Source organism: Acinonyx jubatus, chromosome D4 (assembly GCF_027475565.1).
Source record: "Acinonyx jubatus isolate Ajub_Pintada_27869175 chromosome D4, VMU_Ajub_asm_v1.0, whole genome shotgun sequence".
NCBI classification, from domain to species: Eukaryota; Metazoa; Chordata; class Mammalia; order Carnivora; family Felidae; genus Acinonyx; species Acinonyx jubatus.
The window spans coordinates 85,944,411-85,969,457 of NC_069391.1; the positions used below are offsets into that span (position 1 = coordinate 85,944,411).

Below are 25,047 nucleotides of genomic sequence, written 5' to 3' on the forward strand. Positions count from 1 at the left end.
TTATTTCAGCAGAAATGCTAATAGACAGAAACAGAACTCACTTTTGTGATGTCCGGCATAGGCTCCAGAAGCCCACAGAAAAAACAGTTTTGAAAGACAAATCATTTTGATTCATGTCTGGATTCTGCCCAGAGAAGAAAGGCTCCCAGAAATCAGGAGTCTGGGTCTCAGGCCGGGAAGGTGGAGAATCACCAAGCTTTGGGGCACATCAGAACCCCCCGGCGGGCCAGTGTAGACACAGGGTGCTGCCGGCACCCACCCAGAGTTTCTGACCCCGCAGGCCTGGGGGGGAGTCTCTGCACCACGAGAACCTTCCTAGGTGACACTGCTGCTCCAGGGACCACGCTTTGACAGTGGACGGGAAAGAGAAAGATCCAGGTTCAGGTCCCGGGGGACTATGTGTGACCCGCCCCCCCACCCCGCCTGGGCGGGAAAAGCACGGTGGCCACGGGGTGGAAGCTGACCCCTGGGGAAAGGGTGGAGCTTGCTGGGAAGAGGGACCAGACTCCTCGGGATCATCCGGGGAAAGAAGTGACATCGGTAGTGAGAAATGTTTCGTTGTCACCCACCAACGGCACCGGAGAGGGGGCGGGGAGCCAAGCCAACGTCTACAGACCATTGGCTGCCATCCAAGCCAGGACTGAACGTCACATCAGCTGTTCCCCCCACTGCTGTGCGGTTAGGACGCTCTACTAACCGCTCCTGCACAACAGCCTGAGACAGTCTGGCACAAAGGGGGCTGCCTTGTTGCCCTGGACCGTCTTCTGCATTCGCTTCCTAGAGCGAAGGTCAACTGACCAGCACAAACAGTGCAGCTTGGAACAACAAAAATGTATTCTCCTCCAGGTCTATAGTCTACAAGTCCAGAGTCACGTTGCGAGCAAGCTCTCATCCCTCTGAGGGCTCTTAGGATTCTTCCCTACCTCTTCCAGCCTCCAGAGGCCCCAGGCGTTTCTTGGCTTGTGGTGGCACAACCCTAATCTCTGCCTCCGGCTTCACATGGCCTTATTCTCTAGGTTTATCCGTGTCCTTTCCTCTTCTTGTAAAAACACCAGCCATTACATTTAAAACTCATCCAATCCAGGATGGCTTCATCTTAATGTAACTAATAACACCTGTAAAGACTATTTCCAAAGAAGGCCTATTTAAGGTTCCAGGTGTACATCAATTTGAGGCGGGGGGGGGGGGGGGGGGTGAACTGAATCCAATTGCAGAACTTCCCTCACTCCCCTTTGCAACAGCTCAGGACACTTATTATTCAAGGACACGCTCCTTGAAATAGAAGGTGGGATTCTTGACAGATACAAAGTAGGATCCAGAGAAGCGATTCAGTGGCAGGAAAACCCCTCAAACCTGCACCTGGGTGGGAGGTGGTCAGCAGTAAAGCCCACGAGTTACACAGTTACGGGCGCGCGTGACAGGTGATGATGAGGAGTGAGGGTGGGGGGAGCCGCGGGGACACAGAAGGCAGGCACTGAACACAGACTTGGGTGTGAGGCACGGCTTCCTGATACTTAGAAAGTCTCAGGTGAGATCTGAAGGATAAACAGGAAATCCTCAGAGGAAAGTCTGGGTGGGAAAAGAGACAGTGGGGAAGAGTGTTCTGGAAAGGGGGAACAGCTGGGCAAAGACCTAGACGTGATGGAGAAATACCATTTATTCCAGGAGCTCAAGCACATTCAAACTGGCTGGCTTGTAGCCTGGTGCAAGGGGGCGGGGGGTGGGGGGCGACTGGGGGACTGAAGTGTGAGGCCATGGCTTTCACCTCTTGGAGTCACACAGAATGATCCCAACCATTCTTCAACTCGCAAATCCTTATGTCCTTCTAGCACTTTAAAGACAGATCTCTTATTATCTTTAAATACTCTCTTTTCCAAGTTAAATACACTTATTTACTCCAAGGACGTCTCGTATACTTTGGAGTCCCATCTCAATCCTGACTGTCCTGAAGTCCCGCGAGAACACTCCAGCTCGTCTACATTTCTACAGGCAGAACCCCTAAATGGAAGAAAAAACGCCAACCCGACATCACAGGATCCGTGTTTACCGACGGCATCTTTCCTTCCTAGACCTGGGTGTACAACTGAGGCAGGTCTTTGCAACAAAGATGCTAAGGACCTCAATGTCCACCATTAATTTCTTCCTCTTTACTGCACCCCAGATTTTAGCTAAGCACATGGTTGGCCAACTAGAGCCTAATCCCCATCTTCTTTGTATCTGAGTATGTGACTGTGTGGCTTAACCACGTGACTAAGTTCTGGTCCACACGATCTTCTTTTTTTTTTTAATGTGAAATTCATTGCCAAATTGGTTTCCGTACAACACCCAGTGCTCGTCCCAACCGGTGCCCTCCTCAATGCCCATCACCCACTTTCCCCTCCCTCCCACCCCCCGTCTTACTAACAAAGCCATTTATTCTGGTCTTCCTGCCTCCCCTGCTGGCGGGAAAGAGAGACAGCTGTAGCAGCCCTGTGTTCAGAGACGGAGGAGAGCAGAGAACACCAGCCCGTCTGGGTCTCTGGATGATTTCCTGAGGCAGAGAGCAGTCTACTCACCCTAGATTGCCCAGCCACCTCGGACCGTTACATGAGGCAGAAAGAAATTTCCATAACCTCTGGGCCACTGTAACGACAGCAGGGGTCATCCTCATGTGGACCCCACTGCCTTCGGGGTTCGTCCACATAGGTATTCAGGAAGCACATCAAGCACCCGCTAGGCACTAAGACGCTCTGTATCTGGCACCTGACCCATGGCAGTATCATTATTTCCGAGATGGGCAGTATATTGTCCTTTGTTCACAATCTGTCTTGTGACAGCAGGAAACCGGGTTCAATGTTAGTCTTTTCAGCTCCCTGTTGGGCCTTGTGACACCGGTCACGAGCTCGATGGCCACTGCTTCATCTAGGCTGCCTCCTTCGATCCCCAGAATAACTTTACGAAACAGGTTGCTACTACTCTCCGCTTACAAATTTAAAAAAACTAAGCCTTTAAAAAAAATGATTTCAATTTTCTTAAGAATCAGCAAATAATATAATCTAAAAAAGATAGCAAGGGGCGCCTGGGTGGCTCAGTCAGTTAAGCATCTGACTTTCGGTTTCAGCTCAGGTCATAATCTCATGGTGGTGGGATGGATCCCCACATCAGGCTCCACACTGGAAGTGGGGAGCCTGCTTGGGATTCTCTCTCTCTCTGCCCCTCCCCTGCTCACTCAGTCTCTCTCTCTCTCTCTCTCTGCCCCTCCTCAGTTCACTCGGTCTCCCTCCCTCCCTCTCTCTCTCTCTCTCTCTGCCCCTCCTCTGCTCGCTCAGTCTCTCTCTCTCTCTCTCTCTGCCCCTCCTCTGTTCACTCGGTCTCCCTCCCTCTCTCCCTCTCTCTCTCTCTCTGCCCCTCCCCTGCTCGCTCGCTCTCTCTCTCTCTCAATAAATAAATATTTACAAAAAAGTAAAAGAGACAGCAAGAAATCTCTAACATTTTCTGAACAGTTGACAGTGACAGAACAACATCTTGCTCTGTGACCTCCCCATTCGGCTCTGAATTAATTTCCCAAATTCAATCCACTGAGCAACAGACCTTCTGCTCCGTGGAAGAAAACATGCTGCTTTTTGTCAAACAAGTTCGAGGACTACAGCGTAATAGGGAGATTCACACTATGCATTTAAATATTTAAGTCTCTGATAAGGCCTGCAGAAAAAAGACCTGACCGACTTGATTTAAACACGAATGCTTCCTGGGGCGCCTGGGTGGCGCAGTTGGTTAAGCGTCCGACTTCAGCCAGGTCATGATCTCGCGGTCCGTGAGTTCGAGCCCCGCATCGGGCTCTGGGCTGATGGCTCGGAGCCTGGAGGCTGTTTCCGATTCTGTGTCTCCCTCTCTCTCTGCCCCTCCCCCGTTCATGCTCTGTCTCTCTCTGTCCCAAAAATAAATAAAAAACTGTTGAAAAAATAAATAAATAAAAATAAACATGAATGCTTCCCAAAGGAGACCCTTTTATTCAAGAAATGCCATTAACTTCCTCTGGGACTTGGAGCAGGGCTGCTCTAGACAAAAGCGCAGTGCAGTGGGATGGGAGGAACCCTCCTGCTTTACCTGCTGGGATTCCCCATCACTTCCAGATTTTACACCTGATCGGAAATACCTTCCCAAGAGAAATTATGTTATTATAAAGCTCCAAATGATGCTTTACAAAAAAGGTAGAATTTCAGGCAAACCAGGGAAAACTATTTTGCTTTCAAAGCCCTCTTGAATTCCTTAAATCCTACCTGGAATGCTTGCCTGCTCTGCTGACCTTTTAGCGGGAGGAAAGGACTAGATTTACTGTCCAGGCTTAAACACTTAGAAACAAAAGTGAAGCAGGCAACATGAGGTCTCGTAATTCAGGAGCTCTGAATTTGAATCTCAGGACAGTTACAGCAAGTATGACTCAGCAGTGTCAAATCAGGCGGGTTCAGTCAAATTTGGGAAATGGGAATTGGTTCTTGCACAGGTGATTCAAGGGGACAGTTAAAGACCGTCCGCATGGGGTTAAGTCCCAGGCAGGCTCTAAATCTTCCATTTTAAAGGAGCTTTCCGGATTCAATATTCAGACCTTCTACAAATAAGAGAGAAAGAGAGAAAGAAAGAGAGAAAGAGAGAAAGAGAAAGAGAGAGAGAGAGGGAGGGAGGGAGGGAGGGAGGGAGGGAGGGAGAAAGAAAGAAAGAAAGAAAGAAAGAAAGAAAGAAAGAAAGAAAGAAAGAAAGAAAGAAAGAGATAGAAAGAAAGAAAGAAAGAAAGAAAGAAAGAAAGGAAGAAAGAAAGAGAAAGAAGGAAAGAAGAAGAAGAAAGGAAGAAAAAAGAAAGATAAAAAAGGAAGGAAGAGAAAGAAAGAAAGAGACATAAAGAAGGAAGGAAAAGAAAGAAAGAAAGAAAGAGGAGGAGGAAAGAAAGAAAGAAAGAAAGAAAGAAAGAAAGAAAGAAAGAAAGAAATAGAAAGAAAGAAAGGAAGAAAGAAAGAGAAAGAAGGAAAGAAGAAGAAGAAAGGAAGAAAAAAGAAAGATAAAAAAGGAAGGAAGAGAAAGAAAGAAAGAGGCATAAAGAAGGAAGGAAAAGAAAGAAAGAAAGAAAGAAAGAAAGAAAGAGGAGGAGGGAAGGAAAGAAAGAAAGAAAGAAAGAAAGAAAGAAAGAAAGAAAGAAATAGAAAGAAAGAAAGGAAGAAAGAAAGAGAAAGAAGGAAAGAAGAAGAAGAAAGGAAGAAAAAAGAAAGATAAAAAAGGAAGGAAGAGAAAGAAAGAAAGAGACATAAAGAAGGAAGGAAGGAAAAGAAAGAAAGAAAGAAAGAAAGAAAGAAAGAAAGAAAGAAAGAAAGAAAGAAAGAAAGAAAGAAAGAAAGAAAGAAAGAAAGAAAGAAAAAGAAGGAAAGAAGAAGAAAGGAAGAAAAAAGAAAGATAAAAAAGGAAGGAAGAGAAAGAAAGAAAGAGACATAAAGAAGGAAGGAAGGAAAAGAAAGAAAGAAAGAAAGAAAGAGGGAGGGAGGAGGGAGGAAAGAAAGAAAGAAAGAAAGAAAGAAAGAAAGAAAGAAAGAAAGAAAGAAAGAAAGAAAGAAAAGCAAGCAAGCACAAAACCAGCTCAAAACAAGCAACTGTAAAAACAGGCAGTCTGGGGTGTGCGGATGGACAGAAAAGGCAGGGTTGTCAAGGAGCTGATAGCTGGAGAGGCTGGGAAGCTGGTGGGTGCCCTCTGCCCCCTCCACCCTTCCGGAAATGACTGCAGAGCACACGCATGCTCGTTAACAGCGGGGCTACTGCGGGGCCAGACTTTTCTGGCCCCGTCTGCAATGCCAGGGACCTCGCTCCAGTGTTGTCATGGGGAAGTTACTGCTGTTCTCCTGGCAACAGGTTACCCCGGTGAACGCCAAACAGGCTGGCCTGGCCCAGCGAGCAGCAGGTCTAGCACAGCAGGCTGGCCCCAGGCTGCCTCGCCCACCCCCTCCCTTCGCTCGCCCACTCCCTCGCCCACTCCGCCACCTACGCATGAGGTGGCATCCACTCCTGTGCACGAAGACACGACAGGAGGCCATGTGTATGAGGGAGAAGGGTGTCCACAGCCCTCTCCTGCTTCTGACCTTCAAAGGCCATGGCCAGCCACAGGCAGTCACCCCCACTCCCTTCAACCCACAACTAAAACGAGAACAGCTCTCAGAAGAAAACACCCTCTCCGCCTGTTTTTACTGGAGAGCTCAGTGCCATAATCAAAACACATCAGAAGCGTAAGAAATACCTCGATGACGAGCGTCGTGATTGAAGTCTATAATACAAAGCGAAATGAAGCCCTAGGTCAATTAACCTGTGAATTTGATCAATTAAAAACAGACAGCTAAACAAAAAGATTCCGTTAAAGCAGATCCTTAATGGCTCATAGGGTTGTCGGATTTAGCAAATAAAAATAACCGCCAATGCAACTCAGCAAAGGGTCTTGGCTCAAATTGTCTGAAGGGTCCCCTCAACTTCACGTGCTTCCTGTATCCACCAGGCCCGCGGGGGTGGAAAACAGAGGGGCAGAACGCAGTGACTCCAGGGGCGCCCGCACCCCACCCGCCGAGGGGTGGTGCTGACCCAGCCCGTGTCCAGCACCTACCCTGCAGGACCCTAGGAACATCAAGAAACAACAAGATCTCTTTAGGCTTGTCCTACAGGGCTCCAGGAAGTAGAGCCTGGGTCCCCCGTCCTTTGCTGAAGTGCCCCACGCTCCCTTCCCCAACTGAGCCAGGTGTAAGGGACATGGCCAGGTGGCTGAGTGGCCCTTCCCCTCATCCTGTCCTTGGTGTCTGGATCCAGTTCCAAGAAATTCAAGTAGTTAATACAGTACCATGAGCACCAAATGTAAAAATCTGCTGACTCAGAAAAATCCCCTTGGTGACAAGATGGCCAAGAACAGTAACTGGTGAGTCAGGAGACCTGTGTCTGAAAGCGATGGGCCATGTGATCCTGAGCAAGTCCCTGCACCATTTCCCCATCTGTTATCAATAGAGCACAGCGTGTTGTTAAAGCGGGGTCACAATAGCAACAGAAAACAATACTTCTCTGGCTCTAGCCCACTGCAAAATCCTCTCCCCACTCTAATTTCAGGAACCTCCGAACAGTCTCTCATGTGGGTTCAAAATTAGTCCCGTAGCATGCACGGCTTTCCTCATCTTCGGCTCTGGGTCCTTTAAGAGATCCCTGTGCCCAAGGCTCTCCACTAAACCCCTACCACTCGTACAACTGGCAGGGCTCCACAGGGCCAAAGCCACCGTGCCACAGCAGGCCACCAATCCTTGGGGTGACAGTCCTGGGTCGGGGCCCTCAATACCTTGGTATCCTTGCTTCCACTGCTGGTGCCTGACCCTGATGTGTGTATCAGGCTGTTTATATAAGCACCGTTTCTCTGATTCCTCACACATCCCCTGCAAAGTAGCTCTAAGAAGTTCCATTTCATGGAAGAGGAAGGTGAGACTCAGAAAGATTAAGGAGGAAAATCACGCCCATGAAACCTATAAGGGGCAAAACCAGGATGTGGACTCAGGTCCATATACCTCCAAACCCCACCATTCCATCAAGCCCCCACCTAAGGGAATGTGGGGCTCTAGCTGCTCTGAGTTACCATCCCAAGTCCTACACAACGTGTGTGGTATTTCCCTTAGTGGGTAAGCCTTTATGACAACAGACAGATGTGCACACAAACTGCACTATAGCTGGTTGAAAGATCTGTGAAAAGAGGTTTACAGAATTACCCGTCACCTATATATATATAAATGCTTGTGCAAACAGATTGAGAAAACATTAAATTCCAAGAGAAAAAAAGACCAAGTTAACAGATAGTCCTCAGGGAACAAACTACACACGATTAATAAATATGTAAAAATCCAGCATTACTAATAAATGTCTTTAAATGCACCAAAATAAGATTTTTTTTTTTTAACCTGTGGAATTAAGGGGAAAAAATACTCAAAGTTGGTTACGCCACCGGCTTCTGGGGCACAAGCCGGCACAACTTTCCAAAAGGTGATCTGGCAACTACTTAGCAAGAATCTTTAAAAGCACATATCCTTGGGGCGCCTGGGTGGCTCAGTCCCTTGAGCATTTGATTCGATTTTGGCTCAGGTCATGATCTCACAGTCGTGAGATTGAGCCCCGTGTCGGGCTCCACACTGAATATGGAGCCTGCCTGGGATTCTCTCTCTCCCTCTCTCACTGCCCCTCCCTCCCATGTGCACATTCTCTCCCTCTCTCTCAAAATAAATAAACTTTTAAAAAAAAACAAATAAAAGCACATATCCTTTAACACCAAACTCTTCACTGCAGGTCTTTATGCTGAAAGAATCATCAGAAACTTCATAAAAGACTTATCTACAGACTCCATCAAAGCATTAATTATTGTAACAGAAAGCAAAACAATACAGCGTCTAAAAATCAGAAAATGGGGGGCGCCTGGGTGGCGCAGTCGGTTAAGCGTCCAACTTCAGCCAGGTCACGATCTCGCGGTCCGTGAGTTTGAGCCCCGCGTCAGGCTCTGGGCTGATGGCTCAGAGCCTGGAGCCTGTTTCCGATTCTGTGTCTCCCTCTCTCTCTGCCCCTCCCCCATTCATGCTGTCTCTCTCTGTCTTAAAAATAAATAAACGTTGAAAAAAAAATTTTTTTTAAATCAGAAAATGGTTAATTAAATGCAGCCGTATGACTGGATACGGTTCAGCTATGAAAGTGACAGAGTCAAAAACTTAATGACAGAAAAGTGCTAACATCATCGTTAATTTCAAAGTAAAAATACAAACTCCTACATACAATGTGATAATGCTCTGAGTGTAAAGACCGAAGGCAATATTTTCCAACGATTCTAAATGTTTCAAGTGCCTTCCACAATGATGTGTATTTCAGGTGTAACCACAAAAACGTAGCTAACAAAATTTCAGGTGCCTGCAGGTCTTTTTTTTTCCCTAACATGCTGAGTTGGATGAGGGCCTCCAGCATCACCAGACTAAAAGAACATGGTGGGTCCCTCCTGGGCAATCATTTTGGCTTTCCTTTCCTCATATCACAAAGCCAGACAGGTGCTGAACAACATAAATAGTAATAATAATAGAAACAGTAGCAACCGGTTTTGAGGCTTTACTCAGCCGCCAGGTTCTACACTCAGCTCTTTATAAACAGTGTATCATTTAATTCTCCCCAAACCCTAGGAGACCAGCAGTACTCTGTTGGAAAGATGAAGACACAGGCTCAGGGAGAGGAAAACACTTACCCAAACCTCACAGTTAATGTGAGGCTAAGCAGGGGCTGGAAACCAGATATGACTTTCAGGAATGCTTTGCTCTTTCCCTAATGTCTGACTGGTAAGGACTGGAAATTAAATTCATTGGGGGTTTTGTGTGTGTGTGTGTAAATACAAAAATTATATTTCGCCATAGCATGACTTCTTTTCACAGAAGTCGGGACACCCGATTCTAATCCTGTCTCTTTTCCTGACAAGCCAAGAGGCACTGAACAAGTCACATCCCTTCTGAGATTCTCTTACCTTTACGTATGGGAGGTTTCACTTGTTAAAATACAGCTTTCCCGGTCATTCTCCAGACCTACAGAATGCGACCCTCTGGGGTTGAGCCTAGTATATAATTTAACAGGCTCCCTGGGTTATTCTTATTCAGAAGAGTTACTCTCTGGGCTGATATTTTGGAACCAACATACTAAACAATCTATGAGTTCTCTTTCACATCTACCAGTCAATTACTGCATGGCTGGGGCCTCAAGCCTGAGGTCAAGGGTAGCGATCTGAGATGATGGGCATAAGATACTAAAGATGGGCCCACCTGGTCTGCAAGAGTAGAACTCAGAGAGAAAAATCAGAAGAAAGCAGTGTGAATACTGGACCTCGGTCCCTGCACCCGAGCGAGCCCCAGGGACTAGGGTCTGAACTGCAGGAAAGAGGTGGAAACAGAGAGTGAAGGAACCCAAGGGATGGCTTCACATGATCACCTAAGGAGTTTTAAAAAGTACTGTTGGGGCGCCTGGGTGGTTCAGTCGGTTAAGCGTCCAAATTTGGCTCAGGTCATAATCTCACGGCACATGGGATTATCTACAGACATTCATCAAAGCGTTAATTACTGTAACAGAAAGCAAAACAATACAGGCATCTAAAAATGAGAAAATGGTTAATTAAATGCAGCCATATGAGTGGATACGGTTCAGCCACGAACCTCTCTGCCACTCCCCCATTCTCTCTCTCTCTCTCTCTCAAAAATAAACAAAAACATTTTTTAAAAATTTAAAAAGTACTGTTGACTGGGTCCCACCTCCAGATCCTTACTTAATTGGTTTAGGGTATGTGCCTGAGCCGTGGGATTTTTAAAAGCTTCCCAAGTGACTCCATTTTGAAGCTAAGCTTGGGATTCTCACATTAGCAAACGAGACACAAAGCCCTCGAAATCAGGTAGCCTTATGTGCTACAGACATACCCTTAAAACGGCTGAAAATTGATACTTCAAGGACGCTCCTGATGAGCTCCCCAGGAAAAAAAAAAAATCATCATCTTTTGGGTTAAAGAACAATTGAGACTCTCAATACAAAACTTCCTCAATATATTTAGGGGGATAAACTCAACACCTCAGTCCTGCTTCACTAGCTTGCTCGGCTTACATACAGGTTTGGCTGCATAGGAAGGATTCAGTCTCCAGGTAGATGAGTCACATGAAGCCTATGCTGACTGGCTGGGTTTTTCTTCTTCACTGGAGGGAGGGAGTTGATCTGTTGTTTTGTCACTGCCTAGCTAAAGCCAGTGGGAGGGTGCCACTTAGCACTTAGAGAAAAGGTATCATTTTGAAGTACCGAAGACAGCGAATGAATTGTATTCACGAAATAGATGTTTCGGTCTACTTTTTAATTTGTTCCTGTTTGAGTTAACTGAGAGTTTCATCTTTATTTTTAAAGAATGACATTTACACAGCCGCTCAAACTGCCAATCTGTTACATAAACAGCCTTGTTTTCTAAAAAGCTAGCACCGTCTAGAGGCCAAATAGTGTGCAGCGTTTCGGATTTCTCTTCTCGAGGGGACTCTCTTCAACCTGTTGCCTCCAGCCACTTGTGATGTGCCCCCAGTCCCGAGCAATTAGGGTCAGGTAGCGCAAACTGGATTTGTCACACAGCAGAATTCCCTAAGCCAGGGGAGCGGACAGGGAAGGGAGGACCAGAGTGACAGTGCGAAGCCAGACTGCACTGCAGTGATGGGGCCGGGGGCCCTAGAACAGAAGAAGCTTCTCACTGACCTCAAAAGTTAAGCTTTGGACCCGGGCCCTGGGCTTGGCCAGCGACTTCACCCAGTGACCTGGCTCTGCTACCCATACATCCAGGGAGGAGCCCAACCCTTCGGAATCCAAGCCAGGGCTAAAAGCTGCAGGTCTCGTAAGTTGGTCTCACCAAGCATCAAGATGACAAACAGCCCGCTCAGTTTGCCTTACACACTGTCCCACGCCGACTTTAGTATCGGCATCATCATAGGTACTTGTGGGAAATGCCCAGATCCACAGAAGCAGAACCTGCTGGTGCAGGGCCGGGGAAGCTGAATTTTAACAATCCCTGCACCTGGGGGCTCAGGTTCATTCTCACCAAAGCTCGCAGCAGCCCCCGGGGTTACCCCTGGGCGGGGATGGGGGTGGGGGGGGTAGCTAGGCTCTCTTTCCATAGATCCTGGCTTTTCAACGGAGGAAGGGTGGTGTGTTCAGCGCTGACCTCAGAGCTGCTCAGTTCCCCACATGTCCCAGAGGCTGACCTCCCTGGAGGGGAGGTTCGCTCTTCCAGGGCTGCAGCTGGAAGCCTTTCCCACTGTCTCAACTGAACCCGATGGGGCCAAACCCCTTGCACTGACGTGCCAACCAGCTAACCTGACCCATTAGTCCTCGCTAAGTGATCTGTGCTAATCAGCAAGCTCTGGTCCCCTGGTTCTCAAACCTCAGTGTGCACCAGGAGCACTTGTTAAAATACAGATCACTGGGCTCCGCGCCCAGAGTTCCTGACTCAGTAGGTCTGGGAGGAGGCCCAAGAATCTGCGTTCCTTATAGGTTCCCAGAAGATAATGCTGATGCTACTGATCTGGGGACCGCTGGCTCTCAAGTATTTGCTGGATTTTAGAATCACTTAGAAAGCTTTAAAATGTTTTAATGAGCAGGCCACACCCCATCCCAATTCAATCACAGTAACTGGGGGGTGAGACCAAGCTGTCAGCACCTTTTAAATTATCCCAGGGGATTCCAACGTGCAACCAAATCTGAGAATCTTAACACCGTTTCTGCATCAGAGCCTGGGTAGTTTGCTAGGCTTAAGACCCCTGGGCCTCCACCCAAAGCAATCTGGCACCAGTGGGCACCGGTGTGCCTGGGTTTCTGACAAGTAGCTCAGACGACGATACAAACCGAAGTTCAGAACTTCTAATGGCACATTAAAATCCACAGAGAGCCTTTGAGACAGTAGACCCCATCTGCCCAGAGATTCTGACTCAGTCGGTCCACATTGCGGCCCTCGTACCTGTCACTTTCATAGCTCCCCAGTTATTTTAATATACAACTGGGGCTAGGATCACCCGTGGAACTTTGTTAAACTACACGGATGGATGCCCACTCCCTACCCCAAAGTTAGCGAATCAGAATGTTGAGTACTGACAACAGGGTATGTGTTTTTAACAAGCCTCGGAGAATATTCTGAGCATGGCCAGATTTGAAAACCGGTGGTCTAAATTAAATTTCCCTTTTTTTAACCATGGACTTCTGAGAAAATCTGTGAAAACTACTGGCTTAGATTAATGCAATTCTCATTATTTCTGTTAGTGATAGCAAGCATTTCTTCGGCACCTCGATACGCCATCCCTGATCCTTATAGCAACCTGGCAGGACTGAAGTTTGGGAGGAAAGCAGGGATAGCAGATTCGTGCAAATCCAGATGCCACGCAACATGACAGCTCCGATTCTAAGGTGCAACGTGGTGACATGCCAGGCTCTTGGGAAAGACGGAGGTGGGGCCCAAGATGATTCTGGATGACCCCCTCCCTCAGGCGCTGGCACCTTAAATTCCACCAGGAAGCTTCCCCGTGGCCCTCGCCTGCCCACAGGCCACTTGCGAACACGTGATTCTGCACACCTCACCCAGCCCTTGGGAAACCCACTTTGCCCTCATTTCCCCTCTACCCTTAGAGTACCCATAATTCTCCTCGGCTGCAGTGGCCTTTGGCTTGGACTGGGAAAAAAGGCAAAAATCCTCAAAGAGCTGCAGCGCTGTGGAACTACAAGACCCTGCCCGTGCCGGTGCAGGCGACACTGGTAGTCGGGGCAAGGGAACCAACAACGCACTCCAGGGTCAAAGTACAAACCGGAAATCTCCTGATGCAGGTGATGCAGAAAGCTCTCAAGACAAGCTAGGGAGAGGAGGGCAGGCAAGGGCCGGGGAGGGGAGGGGAGGGGAGGGGAGGGGAGGGGAGGGGAGGGGAGGAGGGGCATGTTTTTGGTGGCAGAGTGGACTTCTCAGATGTCGTCCATGAGGAGACTAGGCTGATCTTCTCCCTGGACCCATGAACCTGCTGACCATTGTAGGGACCCGATCCCACCTGATTCTTCTGGAAACTGTGCTAATACCCACTGCTAGAAACTGTTATCCTTGAGGTATCTATCCTCTGGCCGCGAGTTGTGCTTGCTCATCTCTCATACTTTCTGGTCCATTCGTTCCCTGAGCGTTCCTGTGCTCCCTATGCAGGGACACATTCTCCTAGTTGTGTTCTCTGACTCCACAGGCATGTGCTACATTCTGTGAGTCAAGACTGCACCAATGTGATTTCGTCCATGGTTCCCCTCCTTCCCCCCTGCCACCATTCCACTGAAACTACTCCTTTCAAGTCCACTGGTCACCTCCATGTTGCCCAACCTAGTGGCCAATTCTCAGTTCTCATCCTATGTCCCAAATCAAGCAGGACTGGACAGCTGACAGGGTTTTCTCCTTGAATGACTTTCTTTTTGGCTTCCTAAAACTCCTTCATTATCCACTCTCCTCTGACTCCTCCCCCCACCCCAACTAGGGAGTGACCCAGGGCTCAGGCCTTAGGCCTATTCTTCTCTTCTCCTGTCTTCTCCTTTATACTCATTCCCACAGTGACATCTAGTCTCCTGGCTTGACGTACCACCTTTGCTAAGAGTCCCAAACGTCATCATAAGTCCCAACCTCTCCCACAGGCTCTGGATTCCAATATCCAACTGCCTAGTCTGCAGTCTCATCTGGATAACCAACAGGCATCCCCAACCTGACCTGTCCACAACTCAATTCTGCTCTTTCCAGCTCAAACCCACTCATTCTATGAACTTCCTCAACACACAGAGTGGCAATTCTCTCCTTCCGGCTCCTCTGGCCAGAAGGCCTGGTCTCTTCTCTTCCTCCCAGATTGCCAAAGTTCATCACTGGCAATCTTAATTGGCTCTATCCTCAAAATCCAGAACTCACGCTTCTGTCTTCACTGCCGTAACTCTGCTCTAACTCACTCTTACCTGTGCTTGGATCAGCATTAGTCACCTGGCTGGACTCCTTCTACCACATTCTGCCTCCCTCCAGCCTATTCTCAATACAACGGCCAGAAGGATTCCTTTAATCCAAAGTCAAATTAGGTCACTCCTCTATTCAAAAGCCTCCAGAAATTTCCACCTCATAGTAAAAGCCAAAGTCCGTACAAGGTCCTACCCAATCTACTCTCACCATTTCCTGCCAATGGGCCCCTCTGTTACCTCACCAACCTCATTTCCTCCCTCTGCCCTTCCTTCACTTGGCTCTTCTTGGAACACCCTTAGGCAGTTCCCTCACCCACTTCAGGGGTTTATGCAGATACTGCCTTCTCAGGCCTTCTATCTAACCTGGTAAAAACAAAACAAAACAAAACAAAAACAAAAAACACCACAAGCCCACCCCCCGCCCCGCCTCTTTGTGCTGTCCGTCTCCTTGCTTTGTCTTCTCCATAGCATTTTTTGTTTTTAACCATTGGATATGCAGTTTACATATCTGCTTATTGTCTGGCTCTCTCAAAACAATGCAAGCTCGTGATGGCATTTTACTACAACAGTCCGTACTCAATAAATATTTTTTTTAATTTTTTTTTTTTTAACGTTTATTTTATTTTTGAGACAGAGAGAGACAGAGCATGAACGGGGGAGGGTCAGAGAGAGGGAGACACAGAATCCGAAACAGGCTCCAGGCTCTGAGCTGTCAGCACAGAGCCCGACGCGGGGCTCGAACTCACGGACCATGAGATCGTGACCTGAGTCGAAGTTGGCCGCTTAACCGACTGAGCCACCCAGGCGCCCCCTCAATAAATATTTTTAAGTATATCTTATTAATTCTAATACTCACTACCCTCCTCCCTGCCAACTGGGGTTTGGAACCTGCAGAAGAGGAACCAGGGTCCATATGTCTCACCACTTGCCTTTGTTTCTCATTTTCCAAAACCCTCCTCTAAGATTGTACGTGTGGCAGACTGAATATAGGTATTTATCTCCATTTCTCCCCAAACTCATTTCCCAGGGTAAAAAGCCAATAGGTAATATTTAAAATTTTAAAGTCAAAGTTACATGTGATTTTGCAATATGGAGGAAGATAAAGCAGAGAGGAAAGTGCTTGCCTCTGGGGAGTAAGAATCTGGGGGTGGGGGGAGTAACAGATGTTGTTGTTGAATTTGTTGTTTTGTTTTTTAAATCTTAGGGTACAATTTGATTGCAAAAATTTTAAAGAAACAGATAAAATACAGTAATGGGAGAAGATTTTAATATACTTTTTTCAAACCGGTGAGATCCAGAAGATAAATAAACACAGACAAAGACTGAATATTACAATCAACTCACTTGTTTTAATTGCTAAAGAATTTGACATCCGCTGAAGGAAAGACACATAAAAATCAATCACGTACATGACTGCAAACAAAACCTCAAGAAAATATGGAAAGGAGAGATTTTATAGATCTCATTGTCTACTGAGAAGCCAGTAAGACTAGAAATAAATGATATATAAAGGGAGCTTTAGAAATATAGAAATTCCTTTTCTCTCTTGACGGAGCTAACTTTCAACAGCACTTGCTCCCTGGGGACACAATACATAAAAAGCTTCATTTGACAGTCAAAGCTGAGCAATGACTTTGGTGTTGTAGCCAGTGACTACCCAGCCCCTGAAGCACTGAAATTCATTGATTAAAAGGATGAGGACCCATATGGCATCTTGCTTTAAGAGGAATAAAAAATACATTAAATAATTCCTAAAATATCGTATCCATTATTCATAAGTGTGGTCATTACTTTAAATCCAGAGCCACGAAATGTCAATCAGCTGATGGAAAGGACGAGAACTGCCAATGTCTGTAGCACCTCTATGCCCATCTCTGGTCAGCGGCTCTGGAAGGACTGAGGACCAGTAGGCAATAAGATTTACTGACGGACGGGATTTCAGCCAATAGCTGAAAAAAATCTTTCAAGTATCTGGATAAGTGCTTCTCAAAGTTGTGTGTCAGTTCAAAAGTGTGGTTCTGGGCCCCACCCCTGACCAACTGAATCTGAATACGTGGAGAAATTTTAAAAATCTACCTTTTCCAATAGGGCTTTTTTGCTGCAGTTTGAAAAAAACTAGATTTACATAATCTACTAACAATGACCTCCCAGTAATCCAGACTGAACTAAAATCATGGAAGATAATTGACTCAGCATAGTAGCTCTTTTGGGGGGGGTGGGGGCGGGGGGAAGGGGTCTACTGCTCTATAGTTTAATTAAAACGAAGTCTTGACAGTAACTACCTGACAGGCTTGACACACAACTATTTTTTTGGGTTATCTTTTATAATTTTGACTTTGATTCACCAAGGGAACGACAGTTTCCACTCGACACGGGTATCACATCAACCACTGCCCAGCACCACACCTCCCATCCGCATATTCCCACCCCATTTGTTCATCACCCAGGAAGATCCTCCCTAAGAATGCCCTCCCAAGTTAGGCGAGGTATTTCACAGAACAATAAAAAATGTGTGTGAATCTTTTCATTGCTAATTCGACTTCTGGGAACATATTCTAACATTTCTCAGACTGATACGCAGAGATGTTTGGACCACTATGCTAGCTGGAGCATAGCTGGTAACAGCAAAAAAACTGAATCGGCCTAAGTATCTGTAACAGTTAGAATGAAGTGTGTCTGACTATAAGAGAAAGTTTAAAATAATCACCACTTAACCAAACAGGAACACATTTCTCTCTCACCTGCAAGAATTGCAGAGGACGGAGACCATCCAGGGCTAAGACAGCATCTCCGTGGCGTCATCAGGGACCGAGGTTCCGGTCTTGCCGATTCACCACCCTCAGGAAGTGGTTTCCATCCTTCAAGGTCCAGTGCACAGCCACATGTTCCCTACATCCTTCGGGATCACCACTCACCACCTGGGAGAGTGATGGGAAAACGGGAAGATCTGAGCACCCGGGCATGTTGAAATCAAGAACAAAAATTAGGCTTAAAGAGATACTGCAGTGGACCAGGTTTACTGGATTCAACTTAAAATTTAGATTCTTCCTCCTACTTCTATATGATGGGAACCCTTCATGAAATGTGAAGGATGGAAAATTTCTTTAAATTACATTTTCTCTGTTCACCTGAGTACAGTGGGAGTAAATTTACAATCCTACTGAGCTGTACTCCTGAAAAATTGTAAAACTTTTTTTATTTTAACGTCTCCTTCAGATTGCTTTACTATCTGAGTTTTGGAGGTAGGGGACTGAATTTTCCTTCCTTACTCCAAAGCATTAAATGAGACAAAAGGCCTCCACCTCTGATGTTCCTCTCAAGTCAAATGATATCCTCCTTCCTGGACCAGAGAGGAAGTGGAATCCATGTGTCTCGCTCACTTTCTCTCCTGCCTCTTCTACCCACAATGTCCTAAGATCAATGAAGGTCAGTTTTTCTTCTGCTTCCTCCTCCTGTCTCCTAGGACTTGCCTTAGTACCAGCACCAGCCATATAATTTTTGGAACCCAATGCAAAAGGAATAAGGGCCCTGTGTTCAAAACTTATTAGGAAATTCAAGATGGTGATGGCAGAACATCTAAACCAAGTACCGGGCCCTTCTAAGCACAGGGCCCTGTGTGGCTGTGCACGCGGCACGCCCACATGGCTGGTCCTGTGGCTGACCCCATGGCTGGCCCCACATCTACCCAAAGCCTTGAAGTGATGGCTTTGGGGCTTTCACCCTCCCTACAGAATAACTTCCTGCTTTCTGATGCTGGCTTATCACTTAGACCTTACGGGTGATAAAAATAACTTCTCTAGATGTGAAGGAGCCTGGACTTCAAGCTTACTTCCCTGTTGTGGGTTCAAACAGAATCTGACTTGATGACTAAAGCTGAGTAATGTCTTTTTAAAAACTAGGGGGTGTTTCCTCTCCCCTTTCCTAGAAGCCCTGCCAATCACACTGCACTGTGGGTGCAAACACTTTTGGGATAGAAAAACAAAACACCTGAAAACATTTTTAAAATAGTATTCTTGTCACAAAGGGGAAACACACAAATCCCTAATCTAAGAACAGGAGCTTCTGAAACAAGAACAACTGAATTTGAAAAACAACTGAGTAGAAATCCAAAAAATGGAAATATGCTCATTTAAATTAAAAAAAAAAAAAAAACTGCAAAGAGTATTAGCAAACTGAGAGTTGGAAAAACAAGACCAAACAGACCCAGAGAAATAAAGAAATTAAGAATATGGACAAGAGGGGCACGTGGGTGGCTGTCCGACTTCAGCTTAGGTCATGATCTCGTGGTTTGTGAGTTCGAGTCCTGCATCAGGCCTGCTGCCATCAGCGTGTCAGCGCAGAGCCCGCTTCGTATCCTCTGTCTGCCCTCTCTCTGCCCCAGCCCCCGCTTGTGCTCTTTCAAAAATAAGCATTAAAAAAAAAAAAAAAAAAAAAACAAGGTATAAACGAGATGCTAGGAGACATGGAGGAAAGAAAGGGGACACTTCGGTATAGGTCTGGTCAAAATTCCAGAAGAATGGGATAGAGAAATTTGAAAAGAGGCAATAAAGAGACAATTGATAGGAATTTTCCAGAAGTGAAAGAATTAGAGTAAGTAAAAACCACAATGAGTCATAAGCAGGGTAAGTAAGAACAATTTCAAATACACTGTAGTGAAACTACAGAACATTGGGAGAAATTCTGCAAATCGCAGAAGGCAGATTATGTCAAAATGAAAACCACACATTCAGACTGGCTGCAGGATGGCCTCAAACTTCCGGGAAGCAACAGGGGCTAGAAGACAATGAGATCCACCTTCACAGTGTTCAGAGGGAAAACCACCACAGCAGAATCCTACCCACAGATCAATGACCGTTCTAGAGTGAGGGGAACGTAAAAGCATTTGTTATACATCCCAAGCCCAACAGAAATAACTGACCCTCACCAAAAGCACTAGTGCAAGAAAGACTGGCCAGAATGATCAGGAAGCCACAGTGACAGGTAACATTCAAGAGCAATGGTACGAAAAGAGAGAGAAAACTGGCACAGAATATGCAAACAATAATAACTGCTCTTTTGCATTTCAGAACAAACAGGCAGGGCTGGAACTCCAGACAACAGGGAACTTGGGAGGCTGAAGACGGTTGTTTGCAGTAGAAACAAGACGTGCTAAATTCCTCGCCTGCTTAGAAAGAGAACAGAAATGAACCTTAGTATATATTTTAAAGTAACAACACTGTAAAGGCACCTACTAAAGAGCTAGACCCAGAATTCATTAACTTTCAAAGTAGGGGAGGAAAGAAGAAAGGGAGATAACTTGACCATCCCACCAAACAAGAGAAGAGGTGGGTGCCTGGTGGCTTAACTGATTAAGCATCTGACTTCAGCTCTCATCAGATCTCGTGGTTCGTGGGTTCAAGCCCCACGTTGCTCTGTGCTGACAGCTCGGAGCCTGGAGCCTGCTTCGGATTCTGTGTCTCCCTCTCTCTCCCTGTCCCTCTGCTGCTTGTGTGCATGCTCGCTCACTCTCTCTCTCAAAAATAAATAAATGTTTAAAAAAGAAGAAGAGAAGAAGGGGGGAAAAAGCAAACAAAATGGAAAAACCAAAGCAAACAGAAACCAACTAAAATGATATAAGTAATTCCAAGTAGGTCACATCAATAGATAATACATACAAATAAGACTCATTCACTAACAGAGATGTTCACAGATAAGTCAATGTTGAATGAGAAAAGCAATTTGTCATAGGATATATACAAAGAAATCCGTAGAGCAAAATGTCCCTTGTGTACATTTAAAACACACACATACACTAACACATACTGCCCTCTGATACCTAAGTAGGCATATTAACATATTAACAATATTTTAAGAATACATCTCAAATTCAATGATCTCTGGGATTGGAACAACACAGAGAATGGGGAATAAGGAGGACTTCAATTTTATCTGAAATGTTTTATTTTTTTTAATTTAAAAAAAGATCAAAAGCAAATATAATAAAATGCTAATGGACAATGGGTATAGTATAGCTTACTATTCTTCAGACTGTTCTGTATTTTTTTTATTTCAAAAATTAAAAACAACTAAAAAAATATAAATCAAAATTGGGAGAAATGGGAGCGAGAAGAAATCTTTTTGCATGTGTCAGAAAATATTTTTTAGTGTTTTAGTGCTAATTATAAGTATTAGAATATATATTTAAAAAACATAAAAATATGTTTCTCTAAGAATTCTCCGTTAGATTTCACAGTGACTGAAAATCAACTTCCCACTTAATTGGTCAGAATTAGTGAAGTTTTCATAGGCAAAAAGTATGTAATCTGGATTGCCTAATGATGGACATCAGAGGATAATGGAAGATTTTGTTTTGAACAAAATATTGTGGTTCCTTCAACTAGGGAGCAGGAAGTGGTACCCAAAGGACTCTCTGTCATTTATTGATGGGCCTTAGGTTTTTCAAATTAGTTTCTAAGCCTCTTCAAAGAATCCAATTTTATCACAGAGCTGGAAATCTGGAGCACAAATTGTCATTTTCAGAGAAAATGAATGTACAGTTTTCTTTTAAAAAAAAATTCAGGATTCTGAATCTGGAGAAAAAATAAAAATTATAGTGCTTCTACTTGAGTTGTGTTTTGGAACTAAGAAGTTTGATTTAACCCCCAGAGGGTTAATAGCTGTTCTTGGTTAAGAATAAATGAGACCGTTTTGTAAAATATTCTCCTTTTCATAAAATAAGTGTTCAGTGTGAGCCTGAAGCATCGCGTTCATGAAGTAAGGTTCACAACTGGGATGGAAAAGAGAGTTCTGTAGTTACAAAAGAAGCCTGTCTCATTCACCCTATTCCTTCCTTTAAATAAAAAATGCGGCCATTGTTGAGCTTTGCTAACATCAGTAAAGCTCAGGAGACAGCCAGAAGCACCCTCTTTGGGGTAGCTAACTGATTTTCTCAAGGTCATACAGGGATATGGCTCAGGAACAAGGGGAAAACCTGAGGTTTGCCTGTGACTAGTAAACTTATACTGGGCTCTTTGTGTGAGATTCCTCGGTCATTGATCTCCAAATTAAAAATAGCTCACCATTCACCTTGGGTCCTTCTGGCCTGCGAGAGCATGGAAACGTGAACGGCTGAGGCATGGTGTGGTGTATCCTGGGTAAAACCAAGAGCCTTTCCTCACCCTCGGTATTAAAGAGCACAGATGATAACCAAGGAGCCACTCCTCTTACAGATGACCGTTAAAGTAAATTCTGGCTGGGTTAGGCTCTGTGTAGGGAAATTTCTTCCAGTGACCACCCATAGGCTTTAATGGGCAGAGAAATTATCAGGACCAAGGTAACCAGAGGGGAGACGGTCAGGACCACGGCCGGCCTGAAGGGCAAGGTGTGGTGTCGAGCAGCTCAGCGTACCCTTGTTCCCTTGTGGCAACAGACCCTGGGAAACAACATTTGGATGGAATGGTCGAAAGAATAAATTGGTCCTAAATGAATGTTCTCAAGCATTGCCCAACAATGACTACTGTTTGTTTGGCGAACCACAGAATGACTTTGTGAACTGTAAAAGAAAAACATATCCCCTGGTACACAAAGCAAGTTCTGTTTTCTACACATTTAGCAGGTGTAAGTGACAGCCCTTCAGGCTGAAATGTGGGGTCCCTGCACGGCTTCAGAGCTCCAGTCCTTAATGGTTTGTTGGTTCACTGGTTTGGTCAGGAGGTTAGTTAGCTCTTTGGAAAGTTATGTCAGCCTGGATATGGTGGCCACCTCCCAAGACTCGGATTTATCTTTGATCCCGGGATGAACAAGCGCAGCTTGACCCAATTTCTCTGTCTTCTCCAACTCTGAGAAGCATTCTAGCCTGACATCCCTATGCCATTAAAGGCTGAAACTGCTGAGGCAAAGGTGACCAGATTTCTTTGTCCCACCGATCAGGCAGAACCACAAGCTGGGTGCAGACTGCTGTAGCCAAGCAACCCCTCAAAGCCTCCACTGTCTTGCTGCACGTGAAACTGCTTGCTATATGATCTCCTTTTATAAAGCCTCAGGTCTCTGACCTCAGGCAGCTTTCTTTAAAAGATGAAGAGCAGGGGTGCCTGGGTGGCTCAATCAGTTAAGCGTCCGACTTCGGCTCAGATCATGATTTCACAGTTCGTGGGTTCGAGCCCCGCGTCCGGCTCTGTGCTGACGGCTCGGAGCCCGGAGCCTGCTTCAGATTCTGTGTCTCCCGCTCTCTCTGCCCCTCTCCCACTCGCGCTCTGTCTCTCACTCTCTCAAAAATAAAGAAAATAATAATAATAAACATTAAAAAATAAATACACAAAAATGAAAGATGAGGAGGAGGTGTGGGGTTCACCAGCACCAAAGCTCACCAACCCCACTGAGCCTCAGCACTCCAAAGTCCAGGGGCCCTAGTTTGTCTCTGCACTGAGCCCAGCTCAGAAACAACTAAGGCATTTCCAGAACTGTCCCCAGGTATTGGCCAAAGGCAGCACGTTTATCTGTGTGTTACCAACAATTCTGTGTGTTACACTGATTCCTCACCTAACAGTGTCTCTCAGCAGGTCCAGCTAAAAAGTTACCGAAAAGGGCCGCAAGTGGGAGTAGGCTGGAGCCGGGGACACTCCTGAGACAGACTCAGGTCCCTTCCCGAAGCTCCACAGCAGAACGGTGCTCGCCTATGCCCTGCACAAGACGTATGTTCTGAATTATATGTGCTGTACTTAATTTGGCACCCACAGCTGCTGAGTTGTTTTCCTTTCTCACAGTCTCTGCTGCACCACTTCAGGAAAACCCTTCGTAGCTAAGGGGGCCCTCTAAAAGACCAGTATGCTCAACTTGCAAGTCTGACAATGACAAGCAGAGGTATACGAATGAAATTAGGTGCCTTAACCGGAACGCCACGCTTCCAAAGCATTTTTCTTTGCAAGATTCAGTTCACACCCTTAAGCCAGGACGCCTCTGTTCATGCTCTGGGGAGAAGGAAAGAGCAGCCCTTTAGCAGGCATGAGGTCCCTGGACAGAGTTATTTCCCTGAATGAGTAAGTGATAATTCCTTTCCCTTTCGCTATAATTAACACATAGTTGTGCACTCTGGCCTGGAATCCCCCTTTTTATAGCCAATATTGTCTATAATAACTGCCTGCCCTCAAGAACCCATCTGCCCCATCGTATTGAAGCCAAGATCCCAGGGCATCGATCGCCCCAACATGGTTAAGCATAGCTGCACCAACGCAGGCAATATGCTGTTCACTTTGTCAGGCCTCTCACACGGTGGTCCTGGAACCAGGAGGACGTCACAGGCAGCACTGGGATGATGCAGAAGCTGTCCGTGAACTCCCTGGGCAGCTGTCCTTCTCCCTCCAGGAGGATATGCTACAATTCCACCCTCAAAGAGGCCTCCCTTTGGGCGAAGGCACTGTCATCTCCAACAAGTTCCCCAGAGGCAAAGGAACGGAGTGGAAAGTGTCCTGACTTTGGAGTTGTGCAGATCTGAGTCCCAATAAAACCTCTCCTAAGGCTGCGGGCCAGACACTTAACCTCCCCGAGCCTCAGATGGCCTTATGTAAAACCCCACAACTTTACAGGGCTTGTATAAGGCAACATCTATTTAGGCAACGTGTACAGACTACTGAAACTGATGCCTGATACAGGGTAGGTCCCAATAAACTATAGATGTCACCACAATTATTCAATACAAGTGCTTCCAGGAACAGGGTTATTAATAACCTTGACACTTTGTGATGTTATCTAGACCACCTCAAAACCAGTACAGAATCAAGTAGGAGCTAGCTAGAGCAAGTGACACTTTATAGCCCAGGAATTAGAAGAAGGTTCTCAGAAGGGTAGGAAGAACGAAAAGCAAGCCTTATCACCTTTATTTATAATCTGGCCCTCCGTGTGTACCCCATCCCCAGCAGAGACACTGACTCGGTGAAACTGCTGGCCTAATATCCTTCAGTTCATCGAGCAAGAACTAGAACAAGAGCCCAGGTACTCTATTTCCAGCCCCAGGCTCTCTCCACCAAATGACGCATGTACATACACACTGATGAAAGGGTCTATGGTAGCAAAACACTAGATCAGGAATCAAAAACCTACTTCTATTTTTTTTAAGTTTATTTATTTATTTTGAGAGAGAGAGAGGGAGAGAGAGAGCACGCGCACATGTGCACACGTAAGTGGGGGGGAGCAGCAGAGAGAGAGGGAGAGAGAGAATCCCAAGCAGGCTCCATGCTGTCAGCCAAAATCAAGAGTTGGACGTTGAACTGACTGAGACACCAAAGTGCCCCTTAAAACCCTGCTTTATTTTTTTGTTAAGTTTATTTTGAAAGAGCGAGGGCACATGCAAGCCCGTGGGGCAGGGGCAGAGAGAGAAGAGAGAGAGAATCCCAAGCAGGCTCCGCGCTGTCAGCACAGAGCCTAACACGGGGCTCGATCTCACAGTGAGATCACGACCGGAGCTGAAATCAACGGTAAGGCGCTCAACCAGCAGAGCACCCAGGCACCCCACAAAAATCTACTTTAAAACTAGAAAGAAGCATTGAGCAATTC

General features: G+C 46.0%; 1 protein-coding gene across 2 annotated transcripts in view; it reads right to left on the bottom strand.

Annotated features, from left to right (window-relative positions):
* Nucleotides 1-25,047, bottom strand: part of GLIS3 (GLIS family zinc finger 3) — a 578,617-nt gene that overhangs the window by 483,763 nt on the left and 69,807 nt on the right. The window contains exon 4 of one of the 2 annotated variants that reach the window (XM_053205324.1): nucleotides 17,262-17,438. In XM_053205324.1, the coding sequence (XP_053061299.1) occupies nucleotides 17,262-17,322 (61 nt within the window). In that variant the 5' untranslated portion in view covers nucleotides 17,323-17,438. Of the gene's footprint in view, nucleotides 1-17,261; nucleotides 17,439-25,047 lie in introns of those variants that run through there. The other variant, XM_053205318.1, reaches the window with a different exon arrangement.